At 38.5% G+C, this 23,697-nt stretch overlaps 3 protein-coding genes across 8 annotated transcripts in view; 2 read left to right on the top strand and 1 right to left on the bottom strand.

Moving 5' to 3' along the window:
• The window catches only part of LOC105382854 (syntaxin-binding protein 5), a 182,338-nt gene that overhangs the window by 76,547 nt on the left and 82,094 nt on the right, over positions 1-23,697 (bottom strand). The window lies entirely within an intron of this gene.
• On the top strand, positions 5,686-9,541 carry LOC125490361. Its single transcript, XM_048629362.1, has 2 exons — positions 5,686-6,018; positions 7,642-9,541. The coding sequence occupies exon 2, from the start codon at positions 7,649-7,651 to the stop codon at positions 8,732-8,734; it is 1,086 nt and encodes a 361-aa protein (XP_048485319.1). The 5' UTR covers positions 5,686-6,018; positions 7,642-7,648; the 3' UTR covers positions 8,735-9,541.
• Positions 14,525-16,414, top strand: LOC105381554 (kininogen-1). Its single transcript, XM_011551311.3, has 2 exons — positions 14,525-14,751; positions 15,298-16,414. Exons 1-2 carry the CDS (start codon positions 14,666-14,668, stop codon positions 16,241-16,243), a joined length of 1,032 nt encoding a protein of 343 aa, XP_011549613.3. The 5' UTR covers positions 14,525-14,665; the 3' UTR covers positions 16,244-16,414.

Genomic DNA, 23,697 nt, shown 5'->3' with positions numbered 1-23,697 from the left:
TAACGCCCACCATTACGCAACGAAATGAAACCACAATACTTATCATCAATCAATGGTTAAGTTACAAGAGCAGAATGGTTTCCCGGACAAATATTAATATTTTATTTAAAGTTCAGTGACAGCGAACTGCATATCGGTTTCCCACAGACCACACAACTGCCTTCTACTCTGTGGACTCGGACTGGTGGAAAATTGTTCATTTATTTTCCTATAAGTACTTGCAAATGTACATTTATACAGATTTAGAATATTTGGTGCAGGTGCCGGGTGGTTCTAATAAGGACACACCTTAAATGTTAATTTTTACTCAATGAAAACTATAATAACCATGAGTGGGGTTCGAGACGGTACAGCGAGTCACGCGAGTGACACCCCGCGTCGACAGTACGTTACACGTGTCACGACACGCCTCAAAATTAGCTCAGTCATGTTGTTTTATTACAAAACATTTCCCTTTCTCTTTCCAATAATATTATAAAAGAAAATACGGCTTCCACGTAATTGTTTATCGTGTTTGCTCCTTTGAAGATATATTAGGCCCAAAAGAACGCCAACACACATTTTCCTGGAAAATGTTGTACTTTAGCCATTGATCAATTTGTAATTTGACGTGGAGACGACAGTCGCGTGTGTGTTGGGTCTTCTTAATCCGTCGGTGAGGTGTCGAAGTGAATGGCCATCGGGTCCGCACTAACACATTGGCAGCCTATTGTTCATGACGGCTCGGCCGACACGTGACGCGCTTTGTGTCACTAATTGGAAACTGGGTGATGTGTTCGACATCACGTTAGAACTGGTCAACCTATTAGGTGGTAAACTTGAGGACAATATTTTATTGATGTTAAGTGTTAGATCTGATTGTGCATAGATTATTATAAAGGCTGAAATGTAGCGTGTAAATGTATTGCTTCATAATTATAAATTTAAATCTACGCCCTACGCATAGCCCAACATTTTCAGCTTATTTCTTACAATTAGACAGATATAATGTCAACAAAAAGCTATCCAACAGTTTCCACAAATACAGGATAAATATTCAGTGGCTAGGAAAAGGTAAAAGGTTACAGAAACAGGTGCCTATATCTAAAGTATTTGCAAGTTTTTACTGCTTCGACTCGGTATCGTTAACAATGGATTTACTCTCTAAAAAGGAAAAAGGTCAGGACTTTTTGAAAGTTACGATAAATAATGCGATGAAAGCCTACAAAACCGCTTAGTTGAATTAATGCTCCATTTATTCATGAGGTGTCTTGCCAAGGAAAGTTATTTCAATGGAAATTAAAATATCTAAGCCATATTTTAATAAGTTTTCCAGTTATTTTACACGGCAACGTCAGTAAAGTGATACTCAATAGTACTGTTTCTGATCTGGTTATTTGTTTTCTCTTTCTCTCACTAAAGTACTGGAAACACTGCTGTATGGCCTGTATGTAAGGGGTGGTATCAAACCTCTTGCAATACTTTCAGACAAATTTTATGTAGGTATTAGGTCTAATAAGACGGTTCACGGTACAAAGTGAATATGTTAAGAGATTGTCGCTCTGACTGCCACATTATGTTCAAAATTAAGGTGTGGTTCAGTTTTCCCCAAATTTATTAAACTTCATTTTAGCTTAAAATATCTGAGCATGTTAAAATGTGAATAATAACATTATTCGCCATTGAAGAGAAACGAACGAAAAGAGACAAAGTAGGAAGTTTGTTAAAAACTCGCATTACGGATCCCGTAGAGGATGCGGGATTCAAATTACGAGGAATTGTAAGGAAATACTTCGGGCCGCAACTTATACAAAATGGTCCCAAGTTTTTTTAAGAAGAATACATAAGTAAGAATAGCCTGAAGGGTATTATTCTCTTTAGGAAAAGGTGAATTTAAATTAATAGTTTCAGGAAAGAGTTTTTTTTTTATTTACTAGCAGCCGCTTAACATACTGGCGACTACGTCCAGTAGAACTTTCTTATGTATAAGTATATTGTTAAGTAAATAAGCAACCAAATCCTATCTGGAACTAAACAACTGACAATACCGCCACCGCATGTCCTACCTCGCTCACACAACACAACGCGCAACACTCAAACTATCAAGATTCTAGCAAACACAGAACAAAGCCTACTGCGGGACGGCGCGCTACACAGTTTGCAACACAAAGCGAACTACCTATAGAGCGGGACGCAACATGCGACGGCAGCGCGCACGAGCGAGACAATGGACGTGTCGCTCCGACCGAGCAACTTGACATGAAACAAACGTGCTACACCACGTGTCACAGTTTAGAAGAAGATTATAGAGCAGTTTCGTTTATGGTAACATTATGAAAAGTACCTGTATGAAATCCTAACTAATATTATAAATGCGAAAGTAACTGTGTCTGTCTGTCTGTTACTCTTTCACGCCAAAACTACTGAACGGATTTGAATGAAATTTGGTATAAATAGGGTCTAGACCCTGAGAAAGAACATAGGCTACTTTTTATACCGGAATTCTCACGGAATAACTTTTTAATGCGAAGCGAAGCTCGCGGGAACAGCTATGTACGATAAAAATAGAATCAAGGAATACAGTAATACCTATAAGGTTTATACTACAAAGTTTTAACGAATACCTAAAAATTGCAGCATAATGTTGCGTTGTTTCCAAATAAGAAAAACATCGTAAAATTAACGAATTCCTGTAAACAGAGAACCTTTCGAGAATGTGTCAAAACATTTTGTTTTTTTTTTTTTAATTTTCCAAAGATAATTAACTGCTGGCCTCGGGGCTTCGCTACTGAAAAAAGTAAAATTGAAACATGCTTCGAATAACAAATTACGGAATATCTTGGCAGGGCCGCGCCGCCGCCGCCGCCGCCGCCGCCGCCGTGTACAAGTCTTGCATGATAATATCCGTCCCGATAAATTGTTTATGTCAGCTTAGCGAGTTCACAATAACGATTCTGTAATGCAGTTACATAAAGGTGGTATGCATGAATAATAAAATGTGCAGTTCTGAATGACGTAGCTCCGGTGTTCTGACTATCTGATCTTACTTATGTATCTGACAAAGATCTCCTTTTCCGAATATTTACTAAATCCAGCATGAAATATAATTTAAAAAGTATATCTATATTTAAAAAAGATTATGTTACCTACTTTAAGTGTACGTATTTATTCACATAACATCTACGGACCAAAGTCATTGTAATGGTAGACAATAATAATATTCTCGTACTTCCGAAACACTTCACAAGTAAGTAGCGTACGAATGATTAAAGTGCAAATAATTAATTTGTCCGAGTCGGGACTTGAACTTCGACCTCCCGATAGGGCAATCACGACACGAGCCAATCCGACCGACCACGGCCGATTATTCATTCATCAACAGTACGCAATTACGACTACCTTCTTGTTAAGGGTGACTTATTGGTTATACTTACAGTCGCGAGCAATGAAAAAGTTCCAGTATCATAGCAACTATCCACGTGGGTACAACTTTTTCATTGCTAGGGAGTGTATTATTTGTTCATTTTAACTACGCCGTTTTGATGCTAAATAAATTAAATCCTCAAAAAAATACAATTTCAATACATGAAGAATGAAACATTACAAAATCAGTACCTAAGCTTAACATATTTTTAAAACAGGCCCTATTGGTACACTCGCCAAACTCAGGGTTAACCTCGCGTATAGACATTACATCGATCGTTAGGAGAGGCCTATGTCCAACAGTGGACTACAGAAGGCTGAGAGAGAGAGATAGACATTACAAAATAAAACCTACACAACCTACTATTACAAAAACAAAAAGCACGAAACATTTCACACCACTCCGATTCCGTTAAGCTTAAAAAAATCTGGAAGAGCTATCAAATAAAGCTCACGTGAAAACACAGGCAACATTCCTATTCAACTCTGAATAAACCCTTCGAGCCCTCGCGTTATATACGGCACAATACGTCACAATAACCGGAGAATCATGGAGCTCATGAATAACGTCGATACGAGCGCAAATATTTAATAGAGAGACTGCCATGTTTCGCAAGCCGCTTACTTACCTGTGCATAATCCTCTTACCGACACCCCGATGCGGGTCTTTCGATTCCACACTACTTACGGTTTGAAAACGGCAGAATATTTCTCGAAAATAGGTTGAATATAATGTATTGATTATTAATAAGCTTTAATCTTCATCACATACTCATATTTTTTTAGTTTTATGCAATTCAGAGTTATTTTGGAAGGTTCAAAAAAAGATCATGGTCCCGTGGATCGCCTGATATGCTATTAAACCAGTAAGATTATTTTCGAACTATTATTTTGCAATTTACATATCATATCACAGCTTAGTAATAAACTGTAATTGCACAAAATATTGAATCAAGTACGCACCTTGTATCTCCTATTATTGTATTGAGATACATTTCATCATATTTGCCTGTAAAGTTATAAGCTTAAAGAGTCATATCATAGGTATCTTAGAATATCCAATTTCTTCTTGTTTTGTTTATCAAAATCTCTTTGCAAGTATTTTTTATTGAATATCAATTGAAGTTGTTCTACCAAAAGTTGTAGAATGACAAGCTGAGTCACGCCCATTCTGCTTATTATACACGGTGTTGCTAAAAGGGTATACTCTTTTTACAACACCCTGTATAAGTACCACTATAACAACACTCTGTATAATGTAAATATTCCTCCCTTGTTCGGCTAAAATCAGAACTCATTAATCCTTAAGTATCCAAAGTATTTGGTAACAATATTATTCAGTAATATAAGCAACTATACTCACAGTAAGAAAGTATTTAATACATAGATATAGTTCTGAAGTAATTGTTTTCACATTGTTTCGGCAAGTTATGTAATAAAAAGTAGCAATATTGAAGGCTATTAGATACCATTACCGCATAACACAGTAATGTTCGAGTGTTGCCAACTAAAAGTGAGTGAAAGTCCCTAAAATACCTTCGTCGCGGATTAAGTTACAACATACTTCGATACAGTGACAAAATTATAGTTTGTCGTGACGGAAATGAGCGTGAATATAGCTGTTGTGTTCTATTTTTATTCTAGAACGCAAACTATAACAACATTATCAAAAACTACATTTACCCACTATAAGTTTAAAGTAAGTTAGAAATTATAGGTACAATTTATGTTCTAACACTTCTAACAAAACGGTCTGGCATCGAGTTTTTTAGTTATTAGATTCCACGCATAACTGGTTAGTAGGTATTTATCACTGCCATGGTTGGTAATTACCCCATACATAACGATATTATAGTTTACATAGTTAGTACAGTTGAGATGTAAGCGAAGCACTTCCCTACGGAACATCTACAATCTGATCTAACTTGGCTACACAAGCCGGGGCGCTACTCCAGTAATAATGGCGAGACGACTCAAGTTCAGTGCAATCCTATTACGAGCGGAATAGTTGAGTTGTTCCATAAATAGGAGATAATTCAGTTAACTTCCGACGGGAACCCATTACGGTAGATTTATTCTGAAGGAAGCGTAATATGCAGGTTGCGCCTGCAAGCCTCTCGGGCGATTATTTTGAGAAACTGGCGAAATTTTCAACAGTATATTTATTGCTCGTGTGCTTTTGATGATAACACGTTTAACTGTTTCTTAATTTGAAGTCTTGTCAGTGTTATGGAACTGTGGGGATTATGATCTTGGACCTCCTACTCTTATTCACATTATATTGTCGTGATTTCCTTACATCTCTGTAGTGTTTTTGTTAATTTACACTTAAATAAGGCTGTTTTAGTTTATAAGTACTGAATTTGTCAAGTTTCTGCGCCAGAACGACCAATGAGCGCCACCCAGTAGTAAGAGCCTAGAAGTTCGTGAGGTCTATAAAAGCAACCGGCTATGCCGGGGAGGGCTCATTGTCGTGCTAGCGCTCGAACCGAAAACACCATAAGCGGAAGCTCTGTCCAAACTGGTAGCCAGTAAGCTATGTAACGAATAAAAGTGTTGTGTTCAAAATCAAGTATTGTGTTATTTTGATACTTCAGAAGTGAGATCAGAACCAAGGTTAGTAATTTTCATGATAATTAAAATTATTTGTTTCTATATAAAAATAAGAAAGCATAATTAAGTGAAAAAAAAGAAACGGTTTTTATTTTGAATTTAATTTATAAATAGTGTAAGCTATTTATAAATTTACTAAATAAATTTATAAATAGCTTATACGTATTGGCTCAGGGCTACTCTCTGGGAATACCGTTAAGTTAACATAACCCTTAGTTATTTGATCGGGGCTACCCTCCGATAATAGCTATGGATCACATGTTTGTAATTAAATTGATTTAAGTAGAGGAATATTGCTTGAAATATAAGAGTGAAGTAAATGAAGATTCAATGTCGTTTAATTACGCTTTCGAAACAATAATATGATACACTTGTCCAAAGTTGATAATGCACATGCAGATCTTCAAACCCGAATCATTAAATCGTAAGAGCCTTAAAAAAACACTTGCATTTTGCACCTTGTTCGAAAGGAATAGGAGTCAATATCATGTGTCACATAATCGAAAACAACTGATCTGTCAAAGATTTCTATGCGCATTATCAATTTTGGAGCACTGTACCTATCTGTTGTGAACTTACTTTTGATACAAGAGGCATGCAGAGTCGTTCATACTACTATTCAATCATGTACCAAAGTGCACCCCTTTATAGATAGATAGATAGAATACACTTTATATTTGATCAGGGCGACTCTCTGATAATATGAGCGGGTGATACAGTAAAACTGGTAAAAATATATGATATCGTATGGATAATGAAGTTTATGCTTGTCCCTTGTTAATGATGATTAGATACTGCATGGAACCATGTAGGTGCGTTCCTGTAGGTTGATGATGATTAAATACTGCATGGAACCATGTAGGTGCGTTCCTGTAGGTTGATGATGATTAGATACTGCATGGAACCATGTAGGTGCGTTCCTGTAGGTTGATGATGATTAGATACTGCATGGAACCATGTAGGTGCGTTCCTGTAGGTTGATGATGATTAGATACTGCATGGAACCATGTAGGTGCGTTCCTGTAGGTTGATGATGATTAGATACTGCATGGAACCATGTAGGTGCGTTCCTGTAGGTTGATGATGATTAGATACTGCATGGAACCATGTAGGTGCGTTCCTGTAGGTTGATGATGATTAGATACTGCATGGAACCATGTAGGTGCGTTCCTGTAGGTTGATGATGATTAGATACTGCATGGAACCATGTAGGTGCGTTCCTGTAGGTTGATGATGATTAGATACCGTATAGAATTATGTAGACTGTACAGTTAAATTAAGCAAAGTCTGTGTGGAATCATGTAGGTGTATTTCCATAAGTAGTTGATGATTAAACGCTGATCGAGTCACATAGGTTTACAACCCACAGTTGACTTGCGATCACTTCTAGTTTAAAATATTGTTTTAAAATAAAGTAATACAGCCCATATTACGAGTTTGAACTTATTATGGTTTTTTATATACATGGATACTCCATTTACTAAATTTAACTTAATTTTTCTTGATGTAGGGAAGAATATTTGAAGTTAATAAGTTTACAGCAAAGTATTTTTAAAGAAAAAGAATGGTTCATCAAAAAATCTGAGTTTAAATATACACAATACGAATAATATTGGTAATTTACAGAACCACAATGTCTCCTGAGCCTGATAACCTTCGGGTATCTCGAGAGGAGTCCAGACAAACTCCAGAGAGAAAGTCAAGGCGTCGAAACCGTTCCAACGATACCGAAACCAGCACCGACTCTTCCATTGAAAGAGAGCGTCGCCGAAAGAAGCGGCAGCGCCGGCGTCGTAGGCGTACCAGATCTTCGTCTCCAGAGTCGAACCAGAGACCGTCAACATCTCGCCAGTCAAATGCTGCCCTGTCGCCTGAAGATATGGTGAAGATTTTATCGGTCTTACAAGGAATGCCAAGTAAGAGTACATTGTCATTTAATCAAAATCTTAACGTTATACCTGAGTTTGACCCAAATAACAAGTCCCAAACTACTGAGAGATGGCTTAACAAAGTCAATGAATGTTCTGTAATATACGGATGGGACGAAAGGCAAACAATGCATTTCGCTCTACAAAAACTATGTGGTTTAGCAAAAAAATGGTATGAATCATTGCCAACTGTTAATTATACCTGGGTTGAGTGGCAGGATAAATTAATCAAAGCATTTCCCAACGAAGAAAACTATGGCAAACTTTTGGAGGAAATGCTATTGCGTGTCTCTCGTCCCGAAGAAAGTCTGAGGGAGTATTTTTATGAGAAGTTATCTTTAGTAACTAGGTGCGAAATTAGGGGCAGGAAAGCTGTAGAATGCATTATTTATGGTATAACAGCTACTTCAATTCGAAACGGTGCACAAGCTTTGAAATGTAATGAACCAGAGGACTTGCTTAACTACCTCGTTTCACAGCATCCACAGCCACGGACGTTAGCAAGCACTAATTATCGTAGGCGTGATCATCAAAGGCTAAATAACTCATTTAATGCATCCAACAGCCCCACAACTAAAACCACCACTGCTAGTCCGACAACAAACAATCAGTCACATTGTTTCAATTGCCAAGAGAAAGGTCATTTTTTCGATTCATGCCCCAAACCTTTGATCAAGTGTAGGAAATGCTTTAGAATTGGCCACGATTCTGAAAATTGTAATCGTAAACCGTTAGCTTCCATAGGCAACAGTCGAGAGATTGCTTCTAGCAAAAACATGAAGATCAGCTGACTAGATAGTGAGAAAAACAAAAAGTTCTTCAAACAAACTATTGTTAATGGCTCGACGCTTGAGGCATATGTAGATTTTGGCAGCGATTGTAGCCTTATCAGGGCATCTAATGCAAAATCTCTTAGGTTAAGTAAACTTAATGAGTGTGTACCGGTTATCACAGGTTTTGGCAACTGTCAAACAAGACCTCTTTACAAAGTCAATGCTAATATAAAGTTGGATGAAATAGAAGCACAGATCGATATGTTTGTAGTTGAGGATGAGTACTTACAGACTCCATTGCTCATAGGCCAAAACTTCACAGAGTTACCTTCCATCACTGCCCTGAAAAATAGCGATGCCTTGTACTTTTACAGTTGTCCTAATAGTAGTGAAATCACTGACAGCGACAAAACGTTTAAGCTAATTATTTTGCAAGACACATGTTTAACAGAAAACGGTCTAATTGAAGTTTATACCAAGGAACCGTATTCTGGAGATATTTACATTGAAGGAGGTACTCGAACAAACCCAGACCAAGAATATCATTTACATGGTGGATGCTATAAATTAGAGAATAGTAAAGGAGTTATATTCATTACCGTGCTAAATAAACCCCCCCTTGAGTTTAAGGCAGAATATTCAATAGCTAGAGCAAGGCCAGCCACTGAATTAAAATGTCTTCGCGTTAATACACGCTCGGGCTATGTATATCCACCATTAGATAAAAATGAGATCAGAACGGGTGAATACTTAGATAATAAAACTAAAGACAGGCTTGATAAGCTATTGGAACGTTATAGAGACTGTTTCGCTACAAATTTACAAGAATTAGGGTGCACAAGTGAGGCTGAGATTAAAATTCAATTGCAAGATAGTAACCCTGTTGTATATAGGCCGTATCGTCTATCTTTTTCTGAAAGAGAGAAGGTTAGGGAAATGGTAGGTGATCTTTTGCAAAATGACATTATTCAGGAATCTCAATCTGATTATGCAAGTCCCATATTGCTAGTGAAAAAGAAAAATGGAGAGCAACGTTTGTGTATAGATTACCGGGCTCTCAATAATAAGACCACAAAAGATAAATATCCATTGCCCATAATAGACGACCAAATCTCTATCCTGAGTGGTAATAAATATTTCACTACCCTTGACTTGGCCTCTGGCTACTATCAAATACCCGTTGCGGAAAGTAGCAAACATTTGACGGCATTCGTAACGCCAGATGGCCATTACGAGTTCAAAAGAATGCCGTTCGGTTTGGCAAACGCCCCAGCGGTTTTCCAAAGAATGATAAATAAGATACTTGGTGCGCGGCGGTTTACATATGCTTTAGCGTACATGGATGATTTGCTAATTCCATCAGCAACGATAAACGAGGGATTTGAACGCCTTGAAGAGGTATTACAATTATTACAACAGGCGGGGCTCACCTTAAAGTTGCAGAAGTGTAGCTTCTTTGACGAAACAATAGAATATTTAGGATATGAAATATCAGCATCAGGGATAAGACCTAGTGAAAGGAAGATATTAGCTGTTAAAGATTTCCCAGCTCCTCGTAATGTGCATGAGGTAAGACAATTTTTAGGACTTGCCAGTTATTTTAGGAAGTTTGTGAAGGGTTTCGGAGAAATAGCAAGACCGCTGACTAATTTACTTAAAAAAAACTCGGTATGGCAATGGACAGTGACTGAAATTGATGCTTTCAATAGCCTTAAATCGAAATTAGTTGATAGGCCTGTTTTAGCACTCTATGACCCAAAATTAGAAACAGAATTACATACTGACGCCAGTTCATTAGGGTTAGGCGGTATTCTGATGCAATGGCAAGGTAACCCCCGAACGCTTAAGCCCGTGGCCTATTTCAGTAGACAGACTACTCCAGAGGAACGCCACATGCATTCCTACGAGTTGGAAACTCTGGCAGTGGTTTGTTCGCTGAAGAAGTTTCGAGTTTATCTCTTAGGCATTAATTTCACAGTGTTTACCGATTGTAATGCGTTGAGGACAACACTAACCCGTAGAGACCTAATACCAAGGATCGCAAGATGGTGGCTGCAAATAAGCGAGTTTAACTTTAAAATTGAGTATCGCGCAGGTCTAAAGATGGCGCACGTCGATGCCCTTAGCCGAAACCCATTGTTGAACCACCATATTGAATCGCGTGGATTATTAAACGAATCCCCATCCGTGTTAAATATTTCTTCCGACAACTGGATGCTTACATTACAACTAGCCGATCCAGAACTTGTTCGTGTGACTAAAGTATTGAAACCCGATATAGATGAGGAATCTGCCGAAATTAAAAAGAACTATGTCCTCAAAAATAATGTCTTGTTTCGAAAAGTAGACGATCAATTACGTTTAGTTGTACCAAAAAATGCTAGATGGCAAATTTGTAGAATGAACCATGACGATGTAGGTCATTTTGGGATTGCAAAAACGTTAGAAAGGGTCAAAAATAAATACTGGTTCCCCAAAATGCGCAAATTTATTAAGAAATACGTTTCGGCATGTATCAGCTGCGCATACAATAAAGATAGTTCAAGTAGAGTACCGTCTGGACACTTACATCCCATCGACAAAGTAGGAATTCCTTTTCACACTCTTCACTTAGATCACGTAGGACCGTTTGTCAGGAGTAAACGAGGCAATAGTTACATCCTTACCATTGTTGATGGGTTTACAAAGTATTTATTTGCAAGACCTGTAAGAGACACAAAAACAAAAAGCGTCATTAGAGTATTAGAAGATTTATTTAATGACTTTGCAGTTCCTGTAAGAATTATTTCAGACCGAGGTACAGCTTTTACCTCCTCCCAATTCCAAGGTTTTTGTTCAGACAAAGGAATTAAGCATATCTTGAATGCTGTGGCTTGCCCCAGGGCAAACGGACAAGCTGAAAGGTTTAATCAGACGATTTTGACCTCGTTATCAACCCAAAACTTTGATGGGAATGAAAAAGATTGGGACAAAGCACTCGGGAAAGTTCAATGGGGCGTTAATAACACCGTTAATGCTTCAACTAAAAAGTGTCCGTCTGAGTTATTATTTGGGATGAAATTTTCTGGTCCAACCGAAAATTGTATAGGCGTACCCGATAGCACAAATGTACAAAACGTTGACAATATTAAAGAAGTTAGAATAGATGCTTTAGATAATATAAGACTGAATCAACAAAAACAAAAAGATAAACACGATTTAAATAGGATAGCTGCACCGGTCTACCAGGTGGGCGACTTGGTGAAAATAGTTAAGAATAGTTTTCGAAACGATGGTAAAAGCACGAAGCTACTACCTAAATTCATCGGACCTTATAAAGTTATAAAATCATTAGGTAATGATCGGTATAAAATCGGTACTGTGCCAGGCTTCCAACAAACACGTCTATATGAAAGTGTTGTCGCGGCTGATAGAATGCGTCCATGGATCCATTTCAAAGCTTTAGATGTAGACAACAATTCCTCTGATTCTGAAAATAGCGATACTCAAGAAGATTCTGAAAAGTAGCCAGGAGACAAAATGTCGTGATTATCTTTCAATCTCTCATTAGTTTGTTTCAAATTTATATGCAGGCATCAAATATTTGTTGTTTTTGTAAATAAGTTATTAGGTATTTTTCTGTTACAAACTTAAATTGTATATAAAAAAAAAACCTTAAGTTTGTATAATGTATATTACTAATTGGGTAAAAGTTAAATGGTTTATCACGCGTGTATAAATTAAGATATGTACAAATAAATAGTGATTGTAATAAAAACTAATCCTAACGAAAAGAAGAAATAATTCAGGTAATTGACTACATTATAAATTGACTAAATGTCAGGTACCTATATTTATTAATTTGTTTTAATTTGCTAATGTATTTGATTGTGTAAAATATAGAGGTTACAAATTATACTTACCATCGATTAATTAATTCGATAACTTAATCATTTCATTAAATTAATGTGTGCACCGGAGGTTTGCACACTTTCAGATGGCCGAATGTCGTGATTTCCTTACATCTCTGTAGTGTTTTTGTTAATTTACACTTAAATAAGGCTGTTTTAGTTTATAAGTACTGAATTTGTCAAGTTTCTGCGCCAGAACGACCAATGAGCGCCACCCAGTAGTAAGAGCCTAGAAGTTCGTGAGGTCTATAAAAGCAACCGGCTATGCCGGGGAGGGCTCATTGTCGTGCTAGCGCTCGAACCGAAAACACCATAAGCGGAAGCTCTGTCCAAACTGGTAGCCAGTAAGCTATGTAACGAATAAAAGTGTTGTGTTCAAAATCAAGTATTGTGTTATTTTGATAATATTATAATAGAAAACATTGTCTAATGTCTTACAAGTGGTACCTACAATCTGTTCAGCCATTACAAATTTCAACTCATCCATTAGACGTCCATTGATCTATTATAGTATTTTCTACTAATCTAATAACTACTTTGCAAAAAAAATGCAAGAAATAAGAGAATAGCAATGGCAGGGATTGTCGCAATATCTTATTATTTTTATTGTAACAAAACCTACGGAAACCAATTCCAATAAAAAAACAAACGGATTATAAATTTATAACCCAGATATTTTTACGCAACGGACAATGATCGCAGCAACACTTGTAATTGTCTATGATTGCAATCACTTCCTTTGTCTTAAAATGCAATAAAAATCTAAAGTAGTAGATGTAATGAGTGTTAGTTGTTAGCTGATTACCATTCATATCCCGTAGCATCTTACATAGTACAATACAGTCGTATGCATATGTAATACCTATAATTTCAGCTATGACTTATTCATCACGACCCATTACGTCCCCACTGGTGGGGCACGGGTCTCCTTCCAGTGAAGGAAGGGTTTATGCCTAGTCCACCACGCTGGCCAAGTGCGGGTTGGTGGACCCCAACCCAACACAAGCAAGCTTGTGCTGAGAGAGTTGTCGGGTAAGTGGGCAACCCGACTGTCAGATGTTTTCAAGCCGCCCGAAGGCCTCTAACTAGGCTTAACGACTGCTGCTGAAGCAGCAACCGGGACCCACGGCTTAACGTGCCGTCCGAAGCACGGAAGCGTCCAGAAAAGCACCACTTGAAATTGGTCACCCATCCAATGGCTGACCGTGTCAGTTGTTGCTTAACCTCAGCGATCAGTTACGATCACTGAGGCCCGCTCGACTGCGGACGCTTCAGCGGAGCTATGACTCAGTACGGATATAAATAATTACATTAACTTTATAGTTAATTCTTATTTTGCTCCGTGCAAATATTTCTTTGACCTATTTAAAACTTTTTGCTCACATCCAGTTACCATGACAATAAAACATTGCAGTTTCCGATGTCAGCCATTTCCGTTGTGATAAAAAAAACTGGGTAATAATTTACGATTGATACCACGACAATGGCAGATACAAATACAACTGGTATCAGTTGCAAAAGTACAAGCAACACAACATGAAAGTGAAAGAAAACAAACAAACCGGGTAATAACAGGGGTATCGGCGCGGTAGGCTGTTACACACCCGCTTCACAATAAGTGGCGGCGTGACGGCAGAACTCTATCTAACCATTTCTTTGTCACCATAACGTAATACTTATTACAAAATGAGGGCTATAAAGAGAACAATTTGGACACCTAATCTTCAACCAAAAAACGTCCCTTTCACTTTTGAAGTACGGTCCAAAATCGCCCGAGCGCTAGCTCTTCCGCTTTTGGCATGGTCCACTGATAACGGTTTTGGTTGTCTTTTTGTCGACATTACTGGTTTATTTAAGAGAAAATGTTTAAATGAGCGCTCGAAGTGACGTAGAGCTCAATCTGTGGTCGGTGATGGACTGGAGCGGTCAGTTGGACAGATAGCGTTCGAGAGAAACAAGAAAACGTTAGTGGATGAATTTAAGTGTGTTGGTGTATTACATGATGTGATTCCGGAAGTGGTTTGTTTATGGTTGGACTGTTTGTCGATCGTCAGCGGTCATGGCGGTGGTTCAGTGCGTGCTGTTGCTGACAGTGCTTTGGATCGACGGCTCCCACTCTGATGGCCATCATGGTGGAAAGCATCAGTAAGTTCATTAGTCGTATTTTTTCTGACAAACAATATTTCTTAAACGAATGTATGGCCATATGTGTACAATATCAAAACCACTGTGAATGTAACCGATAGCATAATAATAATGATGATATCGCCTCTTTTTAAATATAATATTAACAAGAGTTAATTGGGAACTGTGACAAAGAGCGATTTTAATTAATATTTCATGGTGGATTTGACGAATAATTTCAATATTGAATTAACTGTGCGGTTTTTTTGTTAATTTATTGGCTAGTTACGTGGTAAGTAAAGCTAATTGGTAGTGTTAAAGTTTGTAATTCACAACAATCACACGACATACAGAATTTATGTATTCAACATCATCATCCCGGTAGTAGAGCTTTAGATGCTGGAGACATTTGAACGGACACACACACACACACACTGCAATACAATGTAATAGATGTGTGAGTGCGTGGTGCAAAAGCATAGAGTAACTCTTGTGATTGACACCGACACGATAAGAGGAATGAATCATTATTCTGGTATGATTAACAATGACCTTTTCCCTCCCCAGCAACCACCTTCGGATCCACGTGCCGGAGTACCATCACCACCACAAGCACACGAAGGTGATCACCATCCACCACCACCACGCCGCGCCCAAGAAGCATCACCATCACCACCATCATCACCACAAGCCGCATCACCCGCATCACCACTATCATCACAAGACGTCGCACAAGAAGCATACTAAGACGACGAGCCACGGCCATGGCCACGGCCATCACCATCATAAGCCGCATCACCATCACAAACATGGCCATCATGGCCACCATCATCATGACTTCCCGACCGTATCCCACGACTATCCCGCCATCCCGGCGTATATACCTTCGATCAGCCACGACCCAATACCGACGACAACGTTTGAAAGTGACTTTCCGACCTTTAACCCGTCAGTCCCATCATTCGGCCAAGAGCCGAGAGTGCGCGGCGTCACGCACACGGTGAAACAAGTGAAGGTCTTCGACACACATCCTGGACTGCCGAGTGTAGGGGGAGCGGGGTACGAGGTCACTGAACCCGGCGACGAAGACGACTTCAGCTTCAACAGCATCCAGCAAGACCACCCGGAGACTTACGGCTTCATCAAGGACGAAGCTCCAGACCCCTTCTCTGGCCCGCAGTTTGCTGCTCCAGAGTCGTTTGCTGCTCCTCAGGCGAGCCACGACCCCTTCGCGGCCGCCCCTGAGCCTGCATCCTCACCGGAGTTCAACCAGGACCAGCCTATCCAAGTGCCTTCTTTCGAGGGACCTGCGGGCTTTTCTGAAGGGGCTACGTCTTTCGAGAGGCCAACAGGGTTTTCTGAAGGGGCGACCTCGTATGTGGGGTCCTCTCCGGAAGCGTCGTTCCTGGCCGAGGGTCGGTCGCTGTCTGACGACGCCCCGGTGTCCTACTCCCGCCAGGCCGGCATCCAGCAGGTCATACAGACTGGAGGACACGAGACTCTTGTTTATTGATTGGTGGATTCTGTGATGTTTTTATGCCAAATTTTAGGTAGGTTATTTTTGTAAAGTAGAACTAAGTATGTAAATGTAAGCGATTGAAAGGTTCAACGGTTCTGCTTGAAAGTAATAGATATAACGTAGTCGTAATGGTATTGTAAGTTGTTGAAATATATTTTTGTTATACTATTAAATGTATCTATTATTGTGTTCACTGATTTTATAACCCCATTTAAACGATCGACAAGAAGATTATCACAGTTAGAGCATAAATAATAGTGCGAAAAGTAATTTAGTTACAGATTAGCTAACATACCTACAGATATTTATCTAATAACATGTAAAAGAAACACAACGAACTCCCGAGTAATAAATATAATGTAGGTAGCTATAATAACTACATAACTGTACTACCTTCTGTAACGGATAAAAAGTAAAATTTGTAGGCAGAGGCAGACAGTAATAACTCCATTTTTGGAAGTTGTTTTTTTACAGTTATGTAACTGAGCTCATTATCGTGATCTCAATATTTTTAAAAAAAAAACAAGTCTTCAATTAAAAAAATAAAACTAAAGCCCTATCCTAAGTAACTTACATAAGAATAATTATTCAGCCTATATATATCAAACCAAACTTATTTCCTTACAAAATCATACCTCCAGTCACCTGAGAAGCCCAGCGAACCTGCACGGTACACACATTAGCCGACTATTTCGGCCATCCTTGCGGCCACTAGGGCACTCCCGCCGAGCTTAAAGCTAATTAATTCGGGTTCGATTCCTGATAGGCCTGTTTATCGTCATTAGGAGGTATCCCGCTTTAGCACCGAGGTTAAGGACGTTATTTATGTACCACACCCGCCATGAAAGGTAAGTAATTGGCGACTTGAAACGGTAGATAATTGCGTAAATTAGTGGGTTTTCGTGCATTGAATAAGTATTAACACTATTCGTAGGATCACTTAATTAACTGCCATGTGTGTTTGTAACTGTGTAACGTATAACTAAAATTCAAAATCATTTAATCGTACAAGCGCTAGCCTATTATTATTCTGAGGATGGGTATAATTTCCTATCTACGTGCGCATAGACAATAATACTGGCCACTGATACGTACTAACGAGGTTGATTAGCTGTGGGCAGGCATATGCGGCCGCGACCGCAGCGGCAGTAATTAAAGCTCAATTCGGAACTCTGGAAAGAGCGCGTTATTAACAAGCGTGTTCCGATTTAAACGATGTACGCAGTTCATGTTGCACAAAATGCGGTTTCAATTTTGATATTTTAATTAGTATTTTCGGTTGTTGTTGCGGGCTCGCATTGTCTGCTTGTTAATTGAAGAGGGATAATTGGGGTTAAAGTTGGTCCTCTTATTTTTTAAATGAGCAAATACCGGAATAGCTTTTGTTAAGTTTTCTACTTTTTATAATATCTATTATTGCTCCTAAAGTATCAGTTCTTACATATATATTAAATAAATTAGAAAAAGTACAAAATCATGTAAATTAACCTATCAGGTACGCAAGTCATTTCTTACTCCTTACTTACTAAATTATTTTTAAAAAAGACCTGGAATAAAGTAAATTATGATAGAAACAATCAGAAAAGACATCAATGATTCATGAATCAAACATGCGCCAATACCGTGAACACCCACAGCCAATAAAGTTTATTAGCACAGTCCATACAAATAGATATGTTTCAGGCTTCAACTTCAGTGCCATTATCACACCGCCCAGGCAGCCTGCAGCTATAGAAGTATTCTGTGAAACCAGGCAACGCTACATAAATCTTTATAAAAAAGCTTACTTGCCGAAATTCAGTCGGCAAGTCTGACAAAATTAAAATTGTATTCTGTTTGCGCTTCGTGGAAAATCAAGCCCGTGAGTTCAAACTTTTCGTTTAGGTACATTCTTTTCTATTTAATTGTATTGGTTAAAACCAAATTATCAAATTAAAATGCGCACACTGTTAATGGCAATAGAAATCACTTAAAACATTTTAAGATACAAATATAGCTAAAGCTATAAAATATAATATCTAAAGTCCGCAATCACTGAAACTAAAAATACAATTTTCACAGAATAGGAGTTCCGATGCGCGGCTGAAAATTACCGGAAATTCTACATTTCAGAGCGACCAGTAAAGTTATACATTTTATTACAATAAAATGCTAAGTTGGCGGCCATGATTGTATATTTTAGTTGCAAAGACTCGGTTTATTGCGAAACTGCGCTTTTCTGTATCACATAACAACTTGTTTCATAAAATTGAAAATAAAATGTATAAATTCAATAAGTACAGTCAACAAAACATACAAGTATAAGTTTTTGGGCCTGTTTTTTGATCCGTAGTTAATTAAAATCATTAGTAAAGTCATGTGTAAAGCAAGCATGACATCTCCACACAAAATTTGTGGGTTTGTATTTTAACTAGGGATCAAAAAGCCGGCCCTTAATCAACCCTTCTCTTTATCGTTCTATTCTTTATCTGTTCTTCTTTCTTCTGCATGTCTTCATCTTCTCTGTAGATTGCGGGCAGTTCTCTTTTCTTCTATTTTTCTGCATGTCTTGTTCTTCTCTGTAGACTGCGGGCGGCGGACAGAGCCGCGTGTGTCTTATGATAGTTTCCAAGCCACACTACCAATAAGATCACACGCAAGGCTCGGCCCGGCGCCCTGCTCCTCAGCATCAAGTCTTCAATCTCGTGAAGGCAATGTGGAGAAAATTCCTTTGAAGATACATAGAGGAAATTATGCAAGGGGGTTTTGATAACTATTCAAGTTTTGAAACAACGCAAAGTTTAAGATTTTATACAGGGGATAACACAAAGTTGTTCAAAATTAAATCTAATGACCTCTCATAAAAAACGCGGTTTCAATATTTATATGAGAGATTGGTACTAAATAAAATACCGAGAGTGTGATGTTTCGCATGGACTTGCTTAGTTTATCCACTAGATCATGTGGTAACATTATTCGTTTGCACGTTTTTTTGACCCCGTAGGTATATAAATGACACATTTATAGAAGTATCACAGGACTAAAGAAACAGGGTGTTCAATAAGACGTCACCTCAGTGGTAAAACTGTAACGACCTCCGCAAGCCGTGCCAATGTGCTGGAAAATTGGAAACGAACAGCTTTCATCTGGCTCAGACGGATATTCTGAAAACTTGGACAATTTCATTATGGATCCCATTTAGTTGGCAACGAGATTCGATCCGAGGTGCTAATGGGAACGGCTTTGTCACGATACGTTAGCTCGAGTTGCCAAACTTTATGATGACGTGGAGTTCACAGCGTTCTAGAAAGTGTGATAGAACTACAGGGTGATGCAAAAACGGTATACTAAGCCGAAAGGGGGTGACTCAGGGGGTAATTCTGAACAACTTTTTTCTACAAGCATTGGAATTCCTTAAAAATAAAAGTTTAGGATACCCTTCTTGCAACACCTTGTAGAGACATTTCCAGAATTCAGCTAGTCAGCATCTGTAAGATACTAAAGTCTAGTCCGTGCCTTGCGACCACAGGTAGTTAGAACTTCGTGGATTCGTGGTTGCAGACGTCACGATTACGCTACCACTTCGCACAGTATCCCACTCGGTAAAGAGTACAACTGCTACAACTTTGGATTTAAACAACGGTCCGTATTCCCTGTGCCTTAAGACTTTAATTTGAACGGCAAGTTTAAGTTCCGTTTAACTTTACCTGTATCGCTTAACCTTAACTTGTACTACAGACAGAACTAATTGAGTCAGTTCTTGTTTCGTTTAAGTTGTTGAATTGATAAGGGGAGTGTATCCAGAGTGATAAGATAGTTTAAAAGACATGGAATAAATTGAAAAATACTGTACTAAAAGAAAAGTACAGTATATCTGACGTATAAGTTTTGTAAGCTTTATAAATATGCATCGAACATAACACACATGCTGAAAGAAAATAAAATGCTAAGTTGCAATTTACCCGATTCATGCATGCATGCATATGGATCTTACGATCGAGCATCAATGGGCACATAGAGAACAGCATAATGCAAAACAAAGAATTTAAATGAAAACTCAGAAAAATATTCCGAATATATTTTCCGATAAACAGTAAACAGAAGCCAGCTTCCGGAAAAAAACATTCCTTCTCTACATTTACCGTACCGTTTTTTACTTCGTGCTATTTCTGATTGGCACACATACACGTGTTTTAATTTATATGTGTACAAAGTGTACATTTATTTATCTTTTTCATCTACAGATTAATAATCATATTTCCTATGCCATATTTGTTCAGTAAAATGCCAGTGACTTATCAAGTGACAATTTATTTTTTACTTATTATTATCCGTATTTTTCTTATTGACAGACAGGGTAGATAAATAGCATCTAGTATTAATTAAATGTTTGCCTGATATAAATCGTCATACCTCAAATCTGTGGATAAACATCGATGAGATGATTGCCTAGCGAGCGAGCCAATGTCATAAAACATAGTGTTAGTCAGCAAACACTCCCCTGACCCAATACTGGTCCGCCAGCCCTGGGTCGACACTCGGCACTGCAGCGAAGTTCGGACTACTAAATCACGTCCATCTTACGACAGATCTGAGAGAGAATATATTGCGTGCTAGATAGAATCGATACCTATAAGTTACTATGAAATGTGAGCTGAGATAATCACTCGACAACAACAAAGAACTATGAGGTATAAACTTAGAAAGATTTTGTATAAATTATTAAACAAAGTAAAAATAGATAGACATTTCTAATAAGAAAATATTTTGAACTGCAGAAATGACGCCAAAAACACCAAAGATATAAAAAAAATGTCAAACGACTTAGCGAATGTTAAAAAAATACCCTATTCTTTACTCTCTCTTATCGAGAAGAGTATAATAAAGCTATCGCCAAATCAGCGGCACACAGTATCGAGCAGGCTGCCCACACTCTGAATAATTTCCATCGGCGCCGAACAAACCCGCTTCATTATTCAAACCGTATTCATTTACCGAAAAAACACAGCTTCTCGCGTTAACCACTTTTTGTTGCTGCTCCGGTTAGTTATGAGGGCACTTTCTGTTATAAAATATTTACCTTTGATGATAAAGAAAGCCTTTTGGCCTTTGTAATAAAAATTATAGCTTGAAATTACCTATGTCTTATGTTTTAATTTTAAAACTATATGATTTAGGAGTAGTACCTACCTACGTATATAGGCACTGGAATCAAAATCTCAAATTATTATGGCCAGCAGTTTCAATAAGTATAAGCAAAACACCGATATCTAAGCCTCCTCATTCCAGTTCCTACAAAAGTCGTCCAGGTCTTCCCAATCTTCGGGGTCTGCCCATAAATAGGCAATAGAAATAAATTCATCCCCATTCACATATCAAGCTACCATATTCCAAGATGCCTGTGTAGACTATGACCAATATTCGTATAATGGCCTACCTATGTACTGACATATATGTCAGCAATATATTTCCGTATAACATTCTCTAGGTGGCGGCAAGGTCGCCCCAGGGTCCGTGATTTACCGGCCAACTGTCAACTATGGCTGACCCACTGACCGCAGGCTATGAAACTGCCTGGTGTGCTATTCCGGAGGGCAAACTATTTTGTTTCGGTAGTAATATCGGTAATTTTGGGTATGATGGAGCAGAATGGTAAAGGAGGTTTGGATTGGTCCGATGGAACATCTCTGGAGTATCTCGCTTTTGCGGACGATCTTTGTCTTTTCTCCGAAAATAGCGCTGATATGCAAAGGAAACTCAATGACCTCATCCATTTGGGTAACCGAGTGGGCATGCATGTCAACAGAGAAAAGACAAAGTCAATGCGAGTAATGACTGCGGACCGTACTCCATTTAAAATCAACGGCCAATCAATTGAAGATGTTGACACCTTCATCTACCTGGGAAGCAAAATCACACCAAATGGTGGAACTGACGAGGATATCGGCAACCGCATCAACAAAGCCCGTGGAGCTTTTGCCATGTTAAGCCCAGTGTGGAGGTCTTCCGCATTCCGTCTCCAAACCAAGATCCGCCTGTTCAACGCGTGCGTAAAGACCGTTCTCCTCTACGGTTGCGAAACTTGGAAGAAAACGGTTCAAACCACGAACAAGCTACAGGTTTTCGTAAACAGATGCTTACGCAGTATCCTAGGGATCCGTTGGTTTGACTTTGTCTCCAACGAGGAACTTTGGCGCAGAACACATCAAAAACCTGTAGCAGAAACCGTAAAAGAACGCAAATGGAGATGGATAGGACACGTTCTAAGGCGTACTGAAGACGTCCCAAAGGAAACGCTGACATGGCACCCCGAGGGCGGTAAACGAAGACTCGGCAGACCGCGAGAGACATGGCAGCGCTCTGTGAAAAAGGAAATGGGCCAGGCGGGGATGTCTTGGGCGGATGTCTCTGAGCTGGCCCAGGATCGTAAAGAATGGCGGCGCTTCACTTCGGCCCTTTGCTCCCCAGCGGAGATTGGGAATAAGTAAGTAAGTAAGTAAGTAATATCGGGCGTTTTGGGCTAAAAAGCTTGAGCTAGTCGTAGTGACGATAACCTGTGCTATTTAAAATGTATTCCTACTAGAAAAAGTCATAGAAAACCCCTTATGTGTATATAGTCACCTATATTATATTATTACGATATTGAAAAAAAAAACATATATGAATAAAACATATCTTTGACATCATGTTGACAAAGCTAGGTTCCAATTCGACAGAATCGCTTGAGAAAAGTTTCATGGTCCTGAATATCGGGCTCTGGTATATTGAAGGTTCCTCCGTTACCCTTATTACAAGTGTTGCCTTTGATTTATTACTGAAATTATTGTAGCTTCGATTATGTTTATAGCCTCTGTAACTTGCATGTTTTCAACGAATATCTGAACCGAAATAGTAATAAAACTTGCTTATTAGCACCAATAAACTGTTCAAGGAACAAGGTTCTAACACATTAGTAAAAGTTTTACCGAATATTTTTCCGGAGTTTCATATAAAACACAATATGACAACACAGAGCTTTATACTTTTTTACAGATTTGAATACAACATTATTTAATGCCATATTCCTGTAAGTGCAAGGTCTTAAAATTACAATGTACATACAAAAATATCCATCTATCTTTACGTACACCTACATTGGCAAGTAGAATAGTAAAGAGCGAAAGTTTAGTTTTAAATAACCCCGGAAGTGGTAATTAGTATTTCACGTGCTCGCCGCGGGCCGGAAGACGGTTAGCATCCGTACTAACGACTTCCGGCCATACTGGAAGCTTAGCTTTGAAATATTAGCTATGTTCCGCTCCTTGAATTATGAATTGAAAATGGTGGATTTAATAAAGAATGTGTTCTTTAACATTTTTTTTGTTTTTTCCTTTAAACCTCTCTATTCCACCAATCACAGCGCCTCACTAAATTTCTATACAATTACTCACAATACTTTCTAGTGACAATTGAAATCATGAAGATTGTCT

This window comes from Plutella xylostella, chromosome 23 (genome assembly GCF_932276165.1).
Source record: "Plutella xylostella chromosome 23, ilPluXylo3.1, whole genome shotgun sequence".
Classification (NCBI taxonomy): Eukaryota; Metazoa; Arthropoda; class Insecta; order Lepidoptera; family Plutellidae; genus Plutella; species Plutella xylostella.
This window is presented reverse-complemented; position numbering and strand designations above follow the sequence as displayed.